The 23,284-nt window shown below is 32.0% G+C and overlaps 1 protein-coding gene across 1 annotated transcript; it reads right to left on the bottom strand.

Annotated features, from left to right (window-relative positions):
- Positions 1 to 2,336: 2,336 nt before the first annotated feature.
- LOC18102278 (probable 1-deoxy-D-xylulose-5-phosphate synthase, chloroplastic) lies at positions 2,337 to 6,566 on the bottom strand. The gene is made up of 10 exons (XM_006378020.3): positions 6,126 to 6,566; positions 5,688 to 5,822; positions 5,401 to 5,565; positions 5,114 to 5,264; positions 4,536 to 4,807; positions 4,160 to 4,433; positions 3,634 to 3,941; positions 3,209 to 3,490; positions 2,824 to 3,108; positions 2,337 to 2,594 (listed from the first exon to the last, which is right to left on the bottom strand). The coding sequence occupies exons 1-10, from the start codon at positions 6,264 to 6,266 to the stop codon at positions 2,442 to 2,444; spliced, it is 2,166 nt and encodes a 721-aa protein (XP_006378082.1). The 5' UTR covers positions 6,267 to 6,566; the 3' UTR covers positions 2,337 to 2,441.
- Between the last annotated feature and the right edge of the window lie 16,718 nt (positions 6,567 to 23,284).

Genomic DNA, 23,284 nt, shown 5'->3' with positions numbered 1-23,284 from the left:
ATTTTTTCAATTTTTATTGAAAACAAAAACTAAAGAAATTAAAAAGAAAGAAAGAGAAATTATTTTTTATGTTACTAAACGCATCCTTAATTTTTTCAATAACGGAGCCCAATATATTTTCTTCAAATAATACTTATTGAGAGTCATTGCACAATATCTTTAGATATTAAATTAGAATTAGGTTATGTTAAATTGATTTTTATAATTCAGAAAAATTAAAAGTATATTTGGTTAGAAATAATTTTGGACTTAAATAAAAAATTTATTACAAAATTAAATCAAAAGTTATTTTAACTTATGGATTTAAACTTATACTACGCACAAAAGAGTTATTTTAAGATAATAAAGAAAAAAAAATTGTTTTGGATCATATTTTTAGGTAAAATTATATTAGCTTATTTTTATCATAAATTATTTGTAAAAGGTATTTTTTGAATTATAAATTAAAGTTATAATTAAAAAAAATCAGCTAAAGTAAATTCTTACTAAAAATCTGTCATTTCATGTTGGCACTTAGGCATTAGCCCACGCTATCCACCATCATTTGTAGTGGATAATAATAAAATCCAGAGAAAAGCCTTAGCCATTAGCCAATCGACAAGGGCATTCCACAGACCAAGAAACACAAGCTGACTTGCATATCTCTACTGTGTTCGCCACAAACTGGATCCTTCGAGAGTTTTCATGCGCACTTACAAAGCGAGGCCATTATTGTGACAATCTGTGACAATCTGGTTAAAACGACTGCCTTCGAACAATCAAGGAAGCTATAATAAACCATGAAAAACAAATTAGGAAAAAAATCTAGAGTAGTGAAAACAAATTAGGAATGGTTTGGTTCAAGGCTTATTAGGATTCCAAAGTGACAGCATGAATTCAGGTATGTTTGAGCCATATCTTGGGTCTGTTACGGGGCTTAATTATTTTTTGTGGGTTTTGGCAGCAAAGATTACTAGTTTCGCAACGGGTTTAAGATATAATACCATTGATTCTCTAATTTAGGTTCATATAATCAACGGGTTCAACTTTATAATACCATTGATTCTCTAATTTAGGTAATCTTTGATCAAGATTCTTTTCGCAATCTAATTTTAAATTTTTCAGATTTGTTATCTACTTCTTCATTATGGGTTTAAGAGTCTTTACTCTCAAGATTCACATCATCCATGAATGGAGGAAACATGTCTAGGAAGAATTCCCATTTGATGAGCTCAAGCCTATCAACACTTTCTCATCATTCCACTTTTTTAACAAGTCAATTGGTGAGAGAGCAATGGATCATTTGGCTTTATATCACTAGAATGACTCAATCCAACCTCTAATCTTTTCTGGACCCGTTTCATAATAAATCCAAAAATACAGTCTTTTTCCACTATTCAACGCCATATTATTAGATGAGATGTTTCTCACTTTAACTCATACAAAACCACCCACATCAATTCCCACATGCTTATCACTTAAATCACCTCAAATCAATATTAATAATAAATTTAAAACTATAATTTAAAAAGTTAACTTAACTAATCATGTTTTGAGTTTGTTTTTTTTAATAATTATAAGTTTGAATTTTCTTAGAGTCACCAGAGGCTTATATAGTTATTAATTTCAGGACCCGTAAAATTAATCAAGGTATGCACAAACTAGTTCAGACACTCATATTAATAAAAAAATAAAAAAATAAATTTAAAGCTATTTTTCTTGAATCCTAAATAAAACCCAAATAGATTATTATCAAACATGCCCAAATTTCCAGGATTACCTTAAAAAAACCTTGAAGGGTTGCTTGTACATTACTCGTCCACCACTTGAACTCACTGAGTGAGTGAGTTCAAGGCAAGAATCATTACCAACAACCTTTGCATCACCATAAAAAAAAAAGAAAAAAGTTAGAATCAAAGTTTGGATTTTTATCGAAACTTCCAAATGAAAAGGAATCACTTGAGCTGGCATTTAGCATTTTCAAGTGGAAAATCATGAAAGTTAGCTTTGTTTAAGCAAGTGAACCCATTTACAAGTAGGTGACTTTTTCTTTTTATTGTTTGTAGAATGTAGAAACCAGAGAAGGAAAGTAAAGAATACGGGGGAGGTGGGCATGGAGGTTGTGAAAATTAAACACGTTTACTCCATTCTGAAACTCGTTTGATTTCTTTGACTCACTTTCTCTGAGCGTAGTGAGGAAGTCAAAAGAGAAGGAAAGTGTTTTCCAAGCTACGGGGAAAACATTTTCCTCTTGGAAAGGGTTATTTTTTCATTAAATGTGAATCACTTTTCATTGACCATTTTCCAAGAGTTCACCAAACATGAAAAAGTTCAGAAAATGGTTTCTACAAAACAAGTAAGACCTAAAGTTGGTGCTTTTTATACATGTTGCTGTACTTAACACTGCACTGTTTGCTACAATAATTTGTTGTAAGAACGCAAAATTAGTGTTTCCATTTTCTTTATGATGACATAATCTCCAGAGCCTCTCTTCTTTGTCCAAGAATACTGAATACTGTTGCGGCAATGTGAGATGGTGTGAGACCAGCTTCTACCAACTGATCTGCTGGTGATCCATGGTCAATGTACCTATCAGGAAGAACAACTGGTCGCCACTGCAAACGATTTTCAAGCTAAAGAGTTAGTTTCAACAGCTAAACAGCTTCTGCAAATTGAAACGTTAACATAAAGAGAAGTGTTAAATTTTACTAAAATATACAAAATTCATCATGAAATTTATATGTAGTTCATAACTAAATTTTAAGAGAATCATGCGGGTTCCAGTTTCTATCACTACAAAAACCAATGGCATAATTTGTTGGGAAATATCATTGAGATCAGTACCTTTAGTTTGCCATCAAGAAGACCGTCAAGGGCCAGAAATTGAACAACATGAGACCCAAAGCCCCCAATTGATCCTTCTTCCACTGTAATCAAAATCTCATGTGATTTCGCTAGGCTGCGAATAAGGGCATGATCCAACGGCTTGCAGAACCTGGCATCTGCAACTGTCAGACGAATACCATGGCGTTCTACTAAAGAGGCAGCAGCTAAACAGCTCTGGACTGCCGTACCATAACCTAAGAGTGCCACTCTCTCCCCTTCAATCAGCATCCTGCCCTTTCCAACCTGCAGAGTAGGTTTAAAGATATGTTCAAAACTAAATACTAATTCGTTTGAAGTTTTCCTTCATGAGAAAGGATGCAAATAAATTCTCAGCTACACCTACCTCAAGAGGAACGCCTTTGTTTCCTGGTGGCAGCTGAACACCAACACCATTACCTCTTGGATAGCGGAAACAACTAGGACGATCATCTATAGCAGTAGCAGTAGCAACCATGTGGAAAAGCTCTGCCTCATCGGAAGGAGCCATAACCACCATGTTGGGGAGGCATGCCATGAAAGTGACATCAAAAGCTCCACAATGTGTGGGACCATCTGCTCCAACCAGCCCAGCTCTGTCCATTGCGAATCTTACTGGAAGTTTCTGCAAATCTACATCATGTACCACCTGCGGTATTCATCAATTGTACATTAATAACAGTATCTACAATGGATCTTAGCCCAGTGTCTGGTAACCAACAACATAATACCAACCCAGCTGTTACAGTGTATTGTCATATTAACTGAATAAGAAGAAGCCATTTTACTTGCCTGGTCATATGCCCTCTGCAAGAAAGACGAGTAGATTGCACAAAAAGGTTTAAGACCTTCACAGGCAAGTCCTGCAGCAAAAGTAACAGCATGCTGTTCTGCGATCCCCACATCAAAACATCTTGTTGGAAAACGGCGAAGGAAGAGATTTAAGCCTGTCCCTCCTCCCATGGCAGCATGAATTGCAACAATATCTTTGTCTGCCTCTGCTTCTGCAGTTAAAGCCTCTGCAAAATACGTTGTGTAAGACTGTGTGCTAGGACTTGCCTTGAACTGCTTTCCAGTTGCGGGATCAAACTTGGCCACTCCTGCAAAATCAAAAAAAAAAAAAAAAAATGCTATTATTTTTTTCTGATGATAAGCTTTTGATTGAAGTATGCAGTGGCACGGAACTGAATTTTCAAAGTGTTGAAGTTAATTAACAGTATTAGTTTTTCCTTCTATGTTCAACAAAGAGAACTACAACGTAGCTACTTGGAGCTTTTTAGCAGCACTTTTTTCTTGTGGACTTCATCACTTGTATTACCATGGTACTTGTCAGCAGCTCTCTCGGCAAATGGATACCCCCGACCTTTCTCAGTGACAACATGAATCAGGACTGGACCTGTTGTTTTTGTACTCTTAACCTCTTTTAGAATGGCAATAAGATCATCGATATTGTGCCCATCAACAGGGCCAATATAGTAGAGACCAAGCTCTTCAAAGAGGGTTGATCCAGAACCACTGATCATTCCACGAGCATATTCATCAACCTTTGCTGCCAATTCATGCATTGGTCCCCCGATTTGTTTTGTAACTCCCTGCAACAGTTTCAATAGCAACAAAACCAGTTTTCAGTTCCAACTAGCTAATCAAAGCATGCCGTCCCTCCATCCCCACTCCTCTCTCCCATGTGTATTTACCTTAGCAACCTCCCTTAGTTCTCTGAGAGGCCTGTTTGATTGCAGCCTACTGAGAGCACTGCTCAAGGCTCCTACAGGTGGTATCGGCCCATCTAAGTTGGCAGTTGGTAAAGAAACTTGTTTGTTGTCATTAAGAATAACAATCATATCAGAGTCTAGGTACCCTGCATTGTTCATCGCTTCATAAGCTTGTCCTGCTGTCATGGCTCCATCACCTATAACGGCGACTACCTTGTTCGTCCCTCCTTTTAAATCTCTCCCCACAGCCATTCCTGTCCACCAGAACCACCCCAAGTTTATATATCATATGATGAATTAAACTTATGCAGAACATACTCATTCAATTTGTTTTGAAATAAATTTTGCCAATCACAATTGAAATAGTTTGAACAGAGATCCAAGCAAAAAATTAGCATATTAGAAAATGAATGATACAATGACACCAAATCTGTCAGAAAGCAGAATCCATTAAGTTAAATAAATAAATAAATGTGGAATTCCTGTTGCACATAGATAATAAATAGTCCAAGGTAATTACAAGAATAATTTATTATGTTTAGAAAGGAGCAGATTAGTACCCAAGCCAGCCGAAATGGTGGTAGAGCTGTGACCAGTGCCAAAACAATCATATTCACTCTCTGACCGCTTTGTAAAACCAGCTAATCCATTAGTCTGTCTTATTGTATGCATCTTGTCTCTTCTCCCAGTCAGGATCTTGTGAGGGTAAGACTGCAAACCAGTAGTACAGTTCATATCCAGATCAAAATCACCACAAAAAAGGGTACTACCTCAGACAAATCTCTTTTTTATCAGCTGCAAGAAAAAGAAGAAGATGATAAACTAAACAAGAATTAGAGCACAAAACCTGATGGCCAACATCCCATAGTATCTTGTCTTGAGGGGCATTAAAAACGTAGTGAAGAGCCACAGTAAGCTCCACAACACCAAGGCTAGAACCTAAGTGACCCCCAGTTTTAGAAACATTGAAGATAACATCGGACCGCAACTCATCTGCTAGTTGTTTTAGCTCCTATATTGACAAGATGATCACCAGTAAGTGAGGTTCATGTACAAATACTATCCTGTATGATGGTAAAGTATTTTCCTCTTTCCATGAATACGAAAAGTAGACATATGGTTTTAGTTACTGACCTTGACAGATAGATTTTTCATGTGAATTGGATAGTTTATGGTGTCCAAGAGAGGCGTTGGAGGTCTCTGTGAATGATACTCTCCTCTTTCTGATAGTGATGCACAAATCCCATTTGCCCTTTTCTTGACATGTATCTAAACAGAACAAAAACACCCATTTCTTTCAATACTCTTCTTTTCATATATATATACATACATATATATATACATACATATATATATATATAGAGAGAGAGAGAGAGAAAGAATTAAAGTCGCAGACCAAAAATTAAAAATAAAAACAAAGGGAAGACAAAGAATCTTGGTGGACTCTTTCTCAATGTTAACCTCAACCATAAAACAAGATTGAAACTTTGCAGAACCATCATGAAAAGAAAAGGACTTGAATTTTGACCAAGAGTAGCTCTCATTTCTCAATATGTAATGAGTAATGCAAACCTGATTGATCTTGTCTAAAGATTGGGACAGCAGATCTGTTCTCCATAAGAAATGAGAAGACAGAAGACTAAACTTTTGAGGGTGCTCTAAACTTGTGACGCTATTGACATGAGCAGGGAAAGAAAATGCAGAGAGGGCCATTGGAACTACTAGAAAAACAAAGAAGAAAGACTGCTTAAAGGAGGGGGGGAAAAACAGCAAGAAGAAGAAGAACCCAGAAACGGAAACACAGTGCAGAAGAATTTGGCAAACAGTAATGCCCCCCTAATAAGTTTTTGGTGTCAGTGATGAATTAGTTAAAAATGGAGGAGAGGGGGAAAGAATTTTTGTAAAGAGGTTGTAATTTCTGGTGTTCTTTTCGTTCTTAACAGCAATAAATTATCAGGACCAAGAGTATCAAGCCTACTCCCATTGGACCACATCATCAGAAATCACAAATGGATAGATTGTATGATATCGACAGAAAATATTAAGAATATATAAGATATTGATTCGTTCTCATATATAGATTCATTGAAAATGCAAAGTATGGTATATTTATAGAGATGTAATAATATGTTTTCCTTTTTCATGGCAGACTCGTGGTAGAGATTTTATATGGGGAGATTTTATTACATAATACTCATCTGTTATGGAATCTGAATATTACATTTTTTTTTTCTTTGGAATCACTCTTCCGAGAAGATGGTTTATGAGAAAGATTCTTGAAAATTTAAAATTATTGAACTTGTTTGATTATTTATTTAGGTTGAAATTGATAAAAAATAATAATGAATGTGTTTTTATATATTTTTTATTTTAAAATTAAAAAAAATAAATTGTAAAATTATTTTAAAACTAAATTTATTTTATATCTTTATCTTTTTATCTCTTCAACATATTATATTATTGTCTCTTCTCTTTTGTTTTTTTTTTTTCCTGAAACACTAACCAAATACAATTTTATTTTTTGTTTTCGTATGATAAAAATTCAATCCGAAACTATAATTGACACATATTTATTTTTATACTTTATTTTAATTTCTTTAACCAAATATATTTTTGTATTTTCTATATATATTTCTTAACCATACACAATCTATAAAATTTCTAAAAAGTTACCATCTATATATTTTGTTTCTTTCTATAAAAATTTCAAGGATGTTTGAAATAAATCATTATATTGTCCAAGATTATTGTCCTATGATGAATAATTATTACTTAATTAAGTTTAATAATAATAAAAAAAAAGAAACAAGAAAATGTTTACTAGTGAAAAGGGATCCTTAAAAATATTATTCTAAGAACTCAATATAATAGTATAATAAAAAAATTAGTAATTTAATATTATAAAAAAAATTTAGTTCATTATAGAAAAAATAATAATTACAAGATTTAATCTTGAAATCCTCATTCTTCTATATATATATATATATATAATACAAAATTATTATAGAAAAAGAACTATACTAAATAAGAAATAAATCCTTCATGAACACTAATACATGAATCTCAACTGCATACGATTTATAACGCTCGATGCTAACTTATATATAAACATTACTACCTTAGTATTAATTATCCCGAAATCATGCACAAATTGGCAACTTCCTTTTAAAACTGGCCAATGCCAAATGACTTGGAGAGAGGGTTTTATTATGGATGTCAACAATTTTAATAAACAAATATATATTATGAAGACTCATCTGAGTATTAGTTATTCTTAAATAAATAAATCTAAATGATTCTTTTTAATTTTTGTAGGTTTCTGTTCACATGAAATTGAAGGTTTTTCTTTGGCATTATTATGATAAAAACAAAACCTAAAATACTTGTAAAATTCATCGTTAAGCTCTTTACAGAGCATTGTTTACTGGAGGAATAGTAGTTTTTTTTTTCTTTTTCTTTTTTATACTTTTGACATTTGTTTTATTTCGAACTCTTTTTTCTCAAAATCGAGTTGAATGTCAAATAGATTTTATAATTTAGTTTAATTTTTTCCGATCTCGTAGATGTTGAAAAAATATTCCAACATTAAATTAGTATTTAATTTTATAAAATAGAATTTAATTTTATTGATTAAAAAATTAAAACTTTAAAGATCAAAATTTAAAATTTAGAAAATTTACAATCCCATTTTATTCTTTGTTACTACGCATGAGGTGTGTTTTCTAAAACTGTCCCCTAAATTTTTCAAAATTTAAAGATTTATCTATATTTTTTTAAGTTATTATGTTTTGATCTAAAACTTTATTTAGTTTATGTCTTAGTCTCTAAATTTGAAAGATAAAAAAATGAGTCACTAGAAAAATAACTGAGGAGAGATAAATTAAATAGTTATCCACATTCCTACAACATAAAAATCCTTCAATTGTGGTGATGTTTTTTGTATAAACATATTGGAAAAAGTAGATTAAGGTTCATTTATTTAAAAAAAAAAACATGTTGAGTTTCGCTTTTTTGGGTGGTTTTAAGGTGTTTTAAGGTTGAGATTGGGTTTATTGAAATTCTTAGGATGTTTTGAGGTTTTTTAAGTGAAAACAAGATTTAGATTGATTTTTAGATCCAACTTGGACCCTAATTTTCAATCATTGGAGGTGACTAGAGAAGAGTCAATCATTTGTTGTACTAGGTCAACTTGTTAGCTTTTACATAAAAAATATGGAGCAAATCGTTAGCTCCTAAAACAAGGAAAAAATGGATTGGCAAGCGAGTTTAGTCTTTTTGTGATGGGCTAGACATGTTCGGTACCTAGGCCTGCAAATCTAGCTTTATTTCTGATGAGCCAAGCATGTTGTGCATCAAGGATTATGTGTCTGCCCTATTTTGAAGTTTTTGTAAATGAATATCATTTTAATTTCTTTTAAATTAATATTTTAAAAGTATATTACATATATTATTTTATTAAACCCTTAAATTAATTAAGAATATATTTTAGATATTATTTTATTAAATACTATTCAAAATCATTGGAGGTGACTAGAGAAGAGTCAATCATTTGTTGTACTAGGTCAACTTGTTAGCTTTTACATAAAAAATATGGAGCAAATCGTTAGCTCCTAAAACAAGGAAAAAATGGATTGGCAAGCGATTTTAGTCTTTTCGTGATGGGCTAGACATGTTCGGTACCTAGGCCTGCAAATCTAGCTTTATTTCTGATGAGCCAAGCATGTTGTGCATCAAGGATTATGTGTCTGCCCTATTTTGGAGTTTTTGTAAATGAATATCATTTTAATTTCTTTTAAATTAATATTTTAAAAGTATATTACATATATTATTTTATTAAACCCTTAAATTAATAAAGAATATATTTTAGATATTATTTTATTAAATACTATTCAAATTTTACTTTGATTTTACTGAAATTTTTTTTTAAAAATAGCAAGCATTCTTTTTATGCAACCAACCATGGTCATTTTTTTAAAACAAATTATTAGGTTGTTTTTTTTTTGTGAGCGTCTATTCTTTATCATATAAGTATGTTAAAATTATAGTTTTAAAAGATGAAGTTATTAAGCATAGCCAGGACAATGATTTGAGTCTCGAAGTAACTCGGGTTGATTCAAGATGTCATTGACCCAACATTTTAAGAAAAACTTTCATCTTGAATTTTTTATAAGCCAAGCTGAGTTTTTTTATAACTTATCCATGTTGTTAATGCGGACACCTCCCAAGATAAGCTAAAGTAAGATTTAAATGGTATGTAACTTGACATGACAAGAACTTGCCTTAGAAAATCAAAGTTATAAGCAATGATCATCCTCACCCTATACCTATAAAGATACGTGAATGAATAGTATAAAATCACAACGAAATTGATCAAATCTTTGAAAAGTTTGCAAGTTCAATCAAGAACTTAGTATGTAAATCGCTCACCTACACAAAAGGTAGCAAGAATGTTAATTTTTATTAAAATAGTCTAACCTCAAAAAGTTTCTACAAAAGAGTATTTATATTAGAAAGAATCATAAATCTAATAGGATATCGTTGATCGATATGGATAAACCAAATAAATAACAATAATGATCTAATGCACTCAAATTTAAATAAAAACTCTAATATATCTAAAAGACCTAATAATAACTAAAAGATAAATAAAATAGAAGTCCAATTAATTTAAATAAGACTAAAGTTAATTTTGTAATCTGCTGGCAGAATCAAAGCCCAACTTCAAATGCATGATTCTCTCTCTTATTAATGAATTAAAAGGCGTGACATATATCACTGGAAATCTATGGATGTCTTTCAATGCAACTAGAATCTCATTAAAATTCTTTTTGTAACTCTAATTATGACCAAAATAATTGTGAAATGTCAAAACTAGTAGATTTTAATCTTTTTATTTCAATCTGTTTGTAATTTCTAAATGCCCACCTACAAGCCTTTCTTGAACATGAATTATATTAATCAAGACTTTTTCTTCATTATTTAATATCTTTTTAAAGTCCACCTTAACTGTAATATCCCCATATCCGGGATAAAGCAACGGTCTCATGTTAACTGATAAACAGAGTGACTAATTTTTTTTATATATATCTATTCATGGTATTTGTATTAAAGTCTACCGAAATTTCGACGGAGTCTCCCCTATACCAGGAGGTCCCAAGTTATCGACATACGACCTGTTTACACTTTTAATATACCACATCTCCTAACTCAATTCAACCTAATCATCCTGGGTCTCAATCCCATAAACATCATCTTTCATATCAACCACAATGTTTATAATGTACATTGTACAACATATATTAAATGTATGTTGGTCAATACATCTTGATCCCCTTACTCAGGATCCTAACATACACTAAATGTATGCTAGCCAATACATGATTGATCCCCTTATCCGGGATCCTAACATACATTAAATGTATGCTGGTCAATACATCTTGATCCCCTTACCCGGGATCCCAACATACACTAATTGTATGTTAGCCAATACATAATTGATCCTCTTATCCGGGATCCTAACATACATTAAATGTTTGTTAGTCCAAACATGGCGATCCCCTTACCCGGGATCCTAACATACACTAAATGTATGCTAGTTCACGCCCCAAATCACACTTCTCATATTTCTTTGTCAACGATAATTTCATCACTTGGCAATTCACACAACAACCGTTCACCTTGAATACACATACATTCAGAATACTATCCAAAATATCAGCATCATTACGCAAACTCTTCCTCCTTTCTTCTAATATCCAACGTTCGGCAATTCACATCAATAACATATTGAATTATAGAATTTAACTAGAAAGCATAGGTGCGGATCACCTACCTGCAATAGAAGCTCTACTCGTTCTCCCCTACTACTGTTGTTGCACCACGCCTGTGGTCCCTCCAGCAAATCACAGGTTTATCTCATAAATTTTCCTCACTCAATAATATATTTTATAATAACTATCTCAACAACCAATAAGTCTTTCTTTCAGTCATTTCTTAATATTTTACATTTTTTTCATTTCACCCATTAATATTGTCGTTCTTTGTCCAACCCCAGTTATCATTCCTTTCTTTATATTTAGACTGTTACTGTCCAACTGTTATTGTCTCATTTTTAAACTGTTACTGTCTGACCTCTCCTTAAATTTTTAACTATATCTGGAATTATAGAACTCCGATTCAAGCGAGATTATTCTCGTTGGAAAGCTAAGACATAAGGCTACAAGTTCTATGAATTAAGAAGAACCCAGTTCTGCCTCTAAGATAGTCAAAATTGCTCATCAACAAACACTTGGACTGTTACTGTCTCGTTTTTGAACTGTTACTGTCTGACCTTTCCTCAGATTTTTTTACTATATCTGGAGTTATAGAACTCCGATTCAAGCGAGATTAGTCTAGTTAGAAAGCTAAGACATGAGGCTACAAGTTCTATGAATTAAGAAGAACCCATTTCTCCCTCTAAGATAGTCAAAATTGCTCATCAACAAACACTTGGATTGTTACTGTCTCGTTTTTGAACTGTTACTGTCTGACCTCTCCTTAGATTTTTAACTATATCTGGAGTTATAGAACTCCGATTCAAGTGAGATTAGTCTCGTTAGAAAGCTAAGACATGAGGCTACAAGTTTTATGAATTAAGAAGAACCCAGTTCTGATTCCCTCATCCTTTTATCCGAAATCTTACTGAAAGTCAAGAGACGAGTCTGTCTAGATTCGTCACCCCCCTTTCCCTTCACACATAACTTTCACAAACTATATTTTCTGGGTAAATTATCATAGTTTCACGTCCCCAATCACATACCACACATAAATTAACTTAATTTTAACAATAATACTTTTTCCCCAATTCAAGTCTAAGAACCTTAATCTATAATTCACACCAAGGCATCAATTCATTATCGAATTTGAAATGACTTATAAGATCATGTTTAAAACACCTTACCCGGTATGAATTAAGGTTTTGATCTTCAACCAGTTGAAGATTTTTCAACTCCCTCCTTTCTTATCTAATGATAGTCAGCCCTCCATCTTCTCTTCTTGTTCAATATCCTTGTTAATCTCTTGCCCACAAGTGTTTATTCCATCTATAAACCCTTAATCTTGTATGGTTTTCTTGAAATTTTGGTGTTTCTCTCTTGATTTTGCAAGAATGAATACAAAAACTCCATCTTTTCTTTCCTTATGATTTCTGCAGATTTTGGTGAGAATAAGAGTATTTATGCCTTATAATTTTTCTTATTTGCATTTAGGCTCCTACATCTTTTTTTCTTCTTCTTATAATTAAGTTATACCTCTTTTCATTTCTTATAATTTCACCCCACAACTTTTAGTTTAGTTTATTTTCTTTAATTTAATCCAACCCTCAACATTTTCGGGTTGATTTATGATGTCTCGAAATATTTCGTCCAGAAACTTATATCCAAAAATTTCTGAATTCCCGTTTTTATTTAACCATATGCATGAATTTCTTCACTTTTATTTCTCATGTAGTTAGTTTGCAATCTAAGCAACATTTATTTTTCCCCGGGGTTTACATTAACCCACGTGTCTTGAAAAAGTCCATTAAAAGCCTCTTTAAACCTCTTAACCCTAATTCTTGTCACTAGACCAATTAAAACCTCTAACAGATCTTTTGGTGTTGCTTCATTTGCATCATTCCCTCTCTCATAGAAAAGATTCATCCTTGAATACATCAAATAAAGAGATATAAAAAATATTGAATGTAGCACTAATACTATACTTTCCTGGTAAATCCACTTTGCAAGCATTGTCATTAATCATCTCTATGATCTAAAAATGACTATCTTGTCGAGGCATCAATATTAATCTCCTTTGTTTAGGTTACTTTTCCTTCTTTATATGCACTCAAACTCAATATCTTGGTTCAAACCTTATTAATTTGCGTCCTTTATTAGCCTTAAATGCATATTGCTCATTATTTTTCTTTATATGTTAATGTATCTTTGCATGTAAGTCATTCATCACTTGTGTTTTTTTTTTTATTACCATCAAAACTAACTCTTTCATCAATAGGTAAATGAATAAAATCTAATGGTGTTATAGGATTAAAACCATAAACAACCTCAAATGGTGAATAATTAATAGTAAAATGCACACTATAATTATATGCAAATTCAATAAATGAAAAATAACCTTCCCAATTTTTAAGATTTTTTTGAATGATAGCTCTTAATAATTTAGATAAAATCATGTTTACTACTTCAGTTTGACCATCTGTTAGTGGATGACAAGTAGTAGAAAATAAAATTTTAGTTCCTAATTTACCCCATAAAACCTTTCAAAAGTAGCTAAAAAACTTAACATCTCGATCAAACACAATGTTTATTGGAACACTATGTAACCAAACTACTAATGTGAACCTCGTGATCATATGGTCACACAACACACAACAAAGATTAACAATAAATCACATAAAGCCAAAACAGGTCTATTAAGAATGTGATATAATGGAAAAATATCTCAAAGCATCAGTACTATTGGAATAAGAACCTCCAACCTTCGAATACCAATTCATGAGCGAGAAGTATAAGGAATGAAGTCAATTAGTCTTTGATAAATCAATTTAGTGTGTTAGAGAACCAAAGAATACAATAATCCCTCTCACACAAGCTAAATAAAATCAATAGCAGTATTAGTACTATGAAGTTTGAATGTTTTTTCCTTATAAAGAATATATATACTCTTGAAAATAAAAACTTTAATGGATCTACCTTTGTGAGCTAAATTGGCTCACTTACAAAATTAGCTCAAAATCTATACTAATAAACTCAAAAGTATAGACCTAGAAAAGCTTTAAGTCATAGCTGAAAACTAATTAATAATTAAACCCAAACAAGTCTTGAACTATAGCTAAAAACAATTAATTTATTAAGCCCAAACAAGCCTTGGGCAATAACTAATTACTCAATCCCAAATGCATAAATTAAGAATGAAAAAATAAGTGTTAAAATTATCTCCAAGCTGTCAAAACTTAAATAGAACCAAAAGAAATAAAAGTAAACTAAAACTAAAGTATTTATAGAGCCCTAGTCGCCACACATATCGTGAGAGAAAAGACTCCAATTCTTCAATGAAAATAAGCCACATTCGAAAACTTTGTAGCCCAAGATCATGCTCAAGTTTAGGGCCTAAATAAACCTCATTTAATCTCCATTTGCTATCCAAAATTAACACATTACAACTTTGGACTGATTGGGCTGAAAATAGCTAAGAGAGAACACTTTGTCGATGAATCTGTCAAAAAAGTAACAAAACTTTTACCAATTTTAATAATATGTTCCCAAACTCCTATTGACTTGAAATTTTACCACAATATATTTCCATGTGTCTAGTATCTTGATATAATATTTCAGCTTGATCTGATGTATTGTTTGAGGGATACGTTTGATCTTGCAAAACTAGTTAGTAGGTATTTTAAGGCAAAATTCAGACCTAACTTGGTTCATATCAACTACCTCCCTAAAGAATAGATATGTTATATTTATTGCTTATTAGTTTTATGGAAAGATAAGAAATGTATCATCTTAAAAAATCTATGTACAATAATAAATATGGAGTCTCTTCATTTCCTTGACTTAGGTAAACCCAAAATAAATTCCATACAAATATCAACTCAAGGTTCCTTAGGAACATATAAAGGTTTATACAACTCATGATGCATCACTTTAGACTTGGCTCAGTTACATGTTATGCACCTATCACAAATTATTTGTACATCTTTTTTTATGTTAGGCTAATAAAAGTGTTAATGTAAAACTTTTAAAGTCTTAGTAATCCCAAAGTCTCATATTAATCTGACATCATAAGCATTCCATACAAGCAATTCACGCATTGAACAAGACATAAGATTTTATCTTTAAAAATAATCCATCAAGCCTAAAAAAATCCATTAGTTGCTGCAAGTTCACATTGGAAATAAATTTTGCCAAAATTAGTATCATTATAATATAATTTTTTCACATGCTCAAATCCTAAAAGTATTGTATTCAAATTATTAAGAAGAACTTACCTTCGTGATAATACATTTACAGATATTTTCTTACATTACTTGTATTTAATGACATATAAGAATGTTTCAATAATTTCCACCCATTTGGCATGTTTACGATTCAACTTACCTTGACTTTTCAAGTGTCTCAAAGATTGACAATTAGTATAAATCACAAACTCTTTAAGCCAAGGGTAATGTTGTCATGTCTTCAAAGTTCTCATTAACCCACATAACTCTTTATCATATGTTGGATAATTTAGAGTTGCATCATTAAGTTTTTCATTGAAATAAATTATGGATTTTTTATCCTGCATTAAAATAGCTTTAATACATATACTTTAAGCATCACATTCAATCTCAATTTTTTTTTGTAAAGTCAAGCAAAACAAGTAAAGAGGCTAAAATAAGCTTTTCTTTTAACAAATTAAAAGCTTTTTCTTGTTCAATTTTCCATTTAAAACCAATTGTCTTCTTTACAATTTCAGTTAATGGAGCAACTATTATTCTAAAATCTCTTACAAATCGTTAGTCAATGAAAACTTCTTACTTCACTTACCATCTTAGATATATGTCACTCTTTTATAGCATTAAACTTAGTATCATCCATCTCAATACCTTTTGCACTAACAACATATCCAAGAAACATAATATTTTCCATGAAAAAATCACATTTCTTTATATTAGCATACAAACTTTCATTTCTAAGCAAATGAAATACTTGTCTTAAATGATCTATATGCTAATCCAATTCTTTACTATAAATTAATGTATCATCAAAATAAACAACTATGAACCTACCAATAAATGCATGCAATATATGATTCATCAATCTCATAAAAATACTAGGCATATTAGTAAGTCCAAAAGGCATGACTAACAACTCATACAAACCATATTTAGTTTTAAAAACAGGTTTCCATTCATCACCTTATTTCATTCTAATATGAGGATATTCACTTTTAAGATTAGTTTTGGAAAACAAACATGATCCATGCAATTTATCAAGCTTATTATCTAATATAAGAATAAAATGTTTATAATTTACCATTATATTATTGATTTCTCTACAATCAACACACATTCCTCAGGTACCATCTTTTTGAGGTACTAAAAGTATAAGAACAACATCTAGATTCGTGCTCTCTTAAATGTACCTCTTTAACATTAACTCCTCCACTTGCTTCTAAAGCTCTTTTATTTCCCCAATATTACTTCTATAGGTTGGTCTATTAGGAGTAGTTAGACTTGGTACTAAGTCAATCTGATGTTTTATTCCTCTTATAAGCGGCAATCCATTTTGAATTTCATCAAGAAATACATCTTTAAATTCCTGTAACAAAGAAACACAAACACTAGAAACACAGGAATCCAGTTCATTTGTGTTAAAGTATGCCTCTTTTTACAAGAGTAAAATCATAGGGATATTAGAAAAATAAGTGTGGGTAAAATCACTTTATTTTGCATAAAAACTAAGGTGTTTCCCCACTTTTCCTACACATTTTTTTTTTCTCACCCTTTTTTCCTTTTTCCATTCTCGACCTTCCCCTTATTTTTTTTTATTTTGGCCGAAACCTTCAAATTTTTCTTTAATGGCTAAAATTTTACCCTTTGGTGTTTCATACTAATGACTCACCTTATTGTACTCAGCTTCACATCCTTACCTTTATTTTGTAGCAAGGCTTGTTTGGTTTCTTCTGCTTTCTTCAACTTTAGTTAGTCTTCATACACTTGTCTAGGTGATAATGGTGCATATATGTATGTTTTTCCATTCTTTTCCAGTGTATTCAATATTGATAAAGATCTTGATAGTTAAACAATGAATGATTAATTTCATTTTATCCCTAAAATATGAGTTTTATAAAAAAATATTTCTAAAATTTTATTAGTTATCAATTATCCTCCTAAGCTAATTACTTCTATTTTAAGTTCATGGACAAAAAGATTTAGTTAACAAATGGATGGAGAAAATTGATAAGAAAACAAAATTTTAAATAAAAATTGACAAAACTCATTTATCTTAAAAAGAGTAAAATAGAATTGACAATGACATCATTTATTTGGTTGTAAATGAGTCATGTTAAGCTAGCAATATGCATATATAAAAGGTAGTCGGAGAAGAGAACAACATGGATAGCATGTAGCATGTCAAATGGTACAAATACATCGAATTAAGCCTAAAAGGATGTCAAAGGATTGTTATATGTCTCTTATGTACTATTTTCCCAAGCCAATACAGGTTTCTTGCTAATGTCTAGTGAAGCACCAGTAGTCTTGCTAGAATATAACATCAATCCATTCAAAACAACCAATACACCAAGACAAAAGAAAGAAATGTATCCCTTCCATATCAGCTCATAAAATACTTTTCGAGACCCTATCAACTCTCTTAAAGAAATAGCCGATATTTATGTACAAGTAGAAATAAATAAAAACCCAACAGTTGTATAGGATTGATTCAAATAGGAATTAAAATAGTCAACGGAAAGGGGAAAAGATTACCTTGTGATGATGTCGCTAGAACTTTAAAGAGATATTGGGCTGGACTTTCCACAATTGATCTTATATTTGAATGTTTAGACTTTAATACCAGCTAGGCTTAAATGTTGGGCTTGTTGATTTTCTACAAAATAAGTCCTTTATACAAGTAGGGGACTCTCTGATGAGTATGGGTAAATTAGTGTGGTGAAATGGTGAGAAGAGAAAATAAAGATAAAGATGAATGAGGGGGAAAAAGATACTTAAATATAGTGGTGGTATGGGGTATTTATACACCCTTTTTACATACCAAAGGACATATGAGTTGACTAGTTTGGGGTATTTATACACCCTTTTTTACTTGGGCTTGGCCCAAACATAAGTGATAATAGGATAGCTCACCCTGTATAGAGGTGATAAAAGAGTGTGACATTGAAAAGTTAGGTGCTTGTTTCCTGACCAATAAAAATAATAAAAACTTCATGCAACCAATAATAGCCAATAAAAAATGGTTTAGTTATATTGGTGGTTGGGTGAATGTTCTTTCATCGAGACTTGGACCAATCAAATACTTTTTTTTATAAAGTTTAATATACTACAATTCTTTTAAAAGAAGCAATAGGGTAACGCTTCACTAGTCTCTCTGAACTAGTAGTATAATCTAGTTTTGTGTGCTAGAGTTTGCATGATAATTTACATATTTTTGGGATTTAATCTAAGATGGTCGAACCAAGCTATGGGTTAAGGGTTGAGATTCCTTTAGCTGTTTGGTCCAAGCCCAAGCGAAAGGGGTTGAAATCTCATTATCATTTAAGTTTGGGCTAAGGCCAAGTAAAAAGGATAAGAGCCATTTTTTTCTTGGGACTGGCAAAATTAGTTGGGTTTGTTTTTTTACCTACTCATCAGTTTTCTATAAAACGTCTTTAAAACATCTTGGTTGAAAGACTTATCCCGTGGAAACAATGGTGACATGAAAGCGTGCATGAGTGGCAGTCATAGGCCAATGTGTGCATCTATGTGTTGGAGATAATATTGAGGTGGATGACATAGTGGAGTGATGAGGCCAAAGTTAAACATTTAAAAACTTACGAGGTTATATCTCATGCATTGGTCAAGTTTAGAATGATGTGTAGGAACTTGTGAGCTCATGTTTCTTTCTAGAATTGTTGGTGCACATTGCAGTGTTTAGGAGGAACATGATTGTCTCTTTGCTCGTGAATTATTTTTGTACGTGTAGTGGAGAAAATGTGATGAACCCAAATTTATTAAGCCTAAAAAATCCTGAAGACCCATCTCCATAGGACTCAACCAAGAGAATGACACATCTCTCTTGCGCTAGGCCAAAGGAATTACCCTTCACCCTTGGGTTTGACCAAGGGAATGACCCTTATCCCTTGGGCTCTGCCAAGGGAATGACCATTCTCCATTAGGCTCAGTCAATTGAAATCGGGTAAAACATTATATATAAATATTCCAATGATTTAATAATAATTAATTAAAAGTGAAAACCACTTACCTGCCCCTCCTGTAGTGTGTCCTCACTTGGTCGAAGATCTGATCCCGATCGCGCCTCTTGATATGCAAAATGACCATTATTTGATATATTTTTATTTATGTAATGTCAAAGACCATTTCTACACATATACCAGAACACAAATACATTCATTCAAACATCTCCCATGTTCGTATAATTGCATAATGATAATATTGTAACAAGATAGTCGTCCCTAATTTTAATGAAGCTCATCTATGAAAATTATAACAGCATGACATTGAAAATCGTCAACGAAAACTAAGTCATTCTGACACTGAAAATCATTAACGAAAAACAAAGTCATTCTAACACTGAATATCATCAACAAAATTAAGTCACTTTGATGTTTCTTTTCCTTAAGTTCACGTATATGATCAATACCAAGTTTTCCTCCTAAGACCATACTTCAACCTAGTTTGGACATAGACCATAACCAAATTCACTCCCAAAGTTTATAAGGCAAGGACAATATGTAATGTTTCTATTCCATGATAATATAACACATTCATCAACATTGTTAAAGAGAACCTATTAATCACCACTATCTTCATGAAGGTCTTTCTTTTTTTATTTTCTTCTAAGATGGTCAAAGCCTATGTCACCTTCCTAACAAGCATACTTTGAGTTTTTCATGGGATATCATCAATTCTCATTCATTATAGCATGACATAAGGTGTTCTAGGCATTCTAACTTATAAAGTACTATCAAGCATGTTCAAGAATCATATTCCTTTTCATAATCTCATCAAGTTCATCTCAATGATGTCAAGTGGTAAATAATTAAGTTCAAACATGTACATTTTCAAGGGTTCTCCTATCCAAGCTTCCATGGCCGAAACATGAGGTATTCGTATCAAGTGTCCATTTCATCATTCTTAATTATACCATTCCAAATAATAAAACACAAGCTAATAATTAATTTCACATTACACATGAGTTTAATTTCTACCATTTATTTTGTTTCTCTAAGGGTGTTCATCATACATATGTTTCTTTCATTGTTCTTCCTCTTGGTCGAACATGGTATCCCCTCCCCTTCTAGTTTACTCATGTAATTCCTCATTTTCACAATAAACATGTTTATGTTATCATGTATCAATTCACACATCAATCTTCTAAGTCCATAATCAAGAAAATTCTTAAATTCATGAATGTAAAATAAGTTATTGGCATATGTAAAAATTCTGTTTCAGCTTAAGTATTTTCCTAAGAGCACAACAAGATCAAAATTGACACATTTCATCATTTTATTACATCCTTCTTTCATTCTTTCAACAGGCCGACCATTAGTTATGGTTTGTTCTTCAACATACATCAATTTCTTTTGTTATATGTTATGAAATTACATCCATTTTATCCCTATTTTCGCAATCTTTCCCTTTAATCTTTCTGAAATTGAAAGTGCAAGAACCCTATGTCATTCCATTTGAGGTTTCCTTCTCATCTTGCTTCAACATCTCAAAATAACAAGTAGGAGAGTGAGATTACTCTTACCACATGATTTTTAGACAAGATTTGGGGAAGGTTTTGATGGCTTTCCTCCCCTCCCTCTCGGTTTTTCTCTCCTTCCTCTGTTGTTCTATCCAACCCTTTATCCCCTTCCTCTTTTCATGTTTTCGGTTCTCTTTCCACTCTTCAACTCTCTTTTTACTCAAGTATTCAAGGGGGTAACATGCAAGGGTGGTTCGGATGAGAGTTTCTTTGCAAGTGAAGGGGTTGTTGCAGCTAGGATTACTGCTGGTTTTGGAGGAGAGGAAAAGTCATCTCTTTTTCCTCTTCATGCATTTATACCCCTTCTTAAATGTAGTGGGTTGTGTTTAGATGCTAGATGTTCTTATCCTAGCACCATTTTTTTTTGTTATCTTTGGACCAGTTCTTTCATGTTTGCCACTTAGTATTGGCTGGTCTATTTCTCTCTTTTTTTTTTAACAAGGTTTTACAGGTTACACATGAAATCGATGATGGCACCCTATAGACTGTTAGCAAAAATCATCCTAACAAACTTGTGGCTAATTGCTAGACATATAGAATTAACATAAGCCTAATTTATGTATGCAATGGCAATTGATGTACCCATTGAGCTAGCAACACAATTTATAGATATGATTCAAAAAGCATTCTCTAACAAGGAATCAAGTCTAACCTTTAGGAGTCTAATCACTGGAGTAGCTAATCTAGGTAAGGTTCCCTAACGAGATGTTGAACTCATAGTGAAAATGTTTGGCAAAATTTCTATTGTAATTATTGGAAAATATAAAGTTATGGTTAGTAAGAAAATACCTTTTATTGACAAGTCAACCTCATATCCACTAGAGTCGCCCTCAACGAACTCGTTACTTCCAATAATCATGGAGCTATTACATTTTATAACCAACAAGTTTGATAGTTTTACAAGAAGGTAGGCTAAAAAAGCTGGAGAAGTTGACAAGTTATTCTCTGATATCCAATAACATATGGTACAGGTTAATGACAAGCTTATATAATTAGGGTTGAATGTTGGGCAAATCCATCATACAGTTGTGGGAGATGATGATAATGAGGACCTTGATTAGTGCTAAATCAAGGGGGAGATGAATGATTAGTACTTAAAAGTGTATTTTTATCAAGGTTTTATATCATCATTTTGCACTTGAAGTATCAATAACTCCTTAACTAGAGCATGTTTTATAATAACATATCTAATAATATAAGATACCTTTAATTTATGGTAAATGTTCATCTTAAATACATGCCTATCACATAAATCAAAGGATTGATTGATGAGTTTAACTACTGAAATTGAGAAGATAAAGAGAGGGTTAAGCTTAAAAAAGAGATGTTGATTCAGTCCAAACTGGAACATCATTCGGTTATTGGATCATAATTGGAGCTGTAGAACTTGGATTTAGGTCTGGTTTATATGTATGGAAAGCTAAGACATAGGCCTAAAACTTTTATGAGGAGTTCAAGATTTAAAAATGTCATTTTCAAGTTCAAATGGTAGCAACAACGAAGAAGTCGGAATCTGTCCTGCAGCCCAAACACTGTTCATTGTTCAGCCCATATGTCGAGTTCTAGAAGTCCAAATGCACCGATTCATGTTTTGTTGGAACTTTGAGACAATTTCCCAGAACTTTCATGAAGACTATTTGTTCAAATACTGATGTTAGTAATGACGTTTTGTTTAGACAAGAAGATAAGGATTGTCACAAAGTCAAGATGTGGCCACCCACTCAATAATTAGTCATCAAATCAATAGTTTCAAATTTTGGCCTATAAAAGGAGGCATTTGCCATGCATTTAGGTATCTTGGTTGTTCAGATCAAGATCTTGCTCTTACTCTCTTTCTTTGTATTTTGTAATGTTCAAGTTTTATTTTATGTTATATTAATCTCTTGTTTATGCTTTTCATTTCCTTTCCTTTACTTAGTTAATTTATATCTTATTTATGTTCTTATCTTGTTTATTTATGTTTCTCTCTTTCATTATGTTTAGTTAAGTTTATTATGTCAAGGTGAAAAGGTTACACTAATGGTGTAAGAATAAGTATAGTGTAAATTCAACATGGCTTTAATGTTTGATACTAACATGTTTTGTATTTGTTATCTTATTTACTCTTAATACTTTGCTTGTTAAATAGTTAATCTAGATTTGTGTTATATAACCATTGGTACCTTGGTACTTTCATAGCTTATTGTATGGTATAACTGACACTTGTGCTATGAAAAGAACTTG

The sequence above is a fragment of the Populus trichocarpa genome, chromosome 10 (assembly GCF_000002775.5).
Source record: "Populus trichocarpa isolate Nisqually-1 chromosome 10, P.trichocarpa_v4.1, whole genome shotgun sequence".
Lineage (NCBI taxonomy): Eukaryota > Viridiplantae > Streptophyta > Magnoliopsida > Malpighiales > Salicaceae > Populus > Populus trichocarpa.
This window is presented reverse-complemented; position numbering and strand designations above follow the sequence as displayed.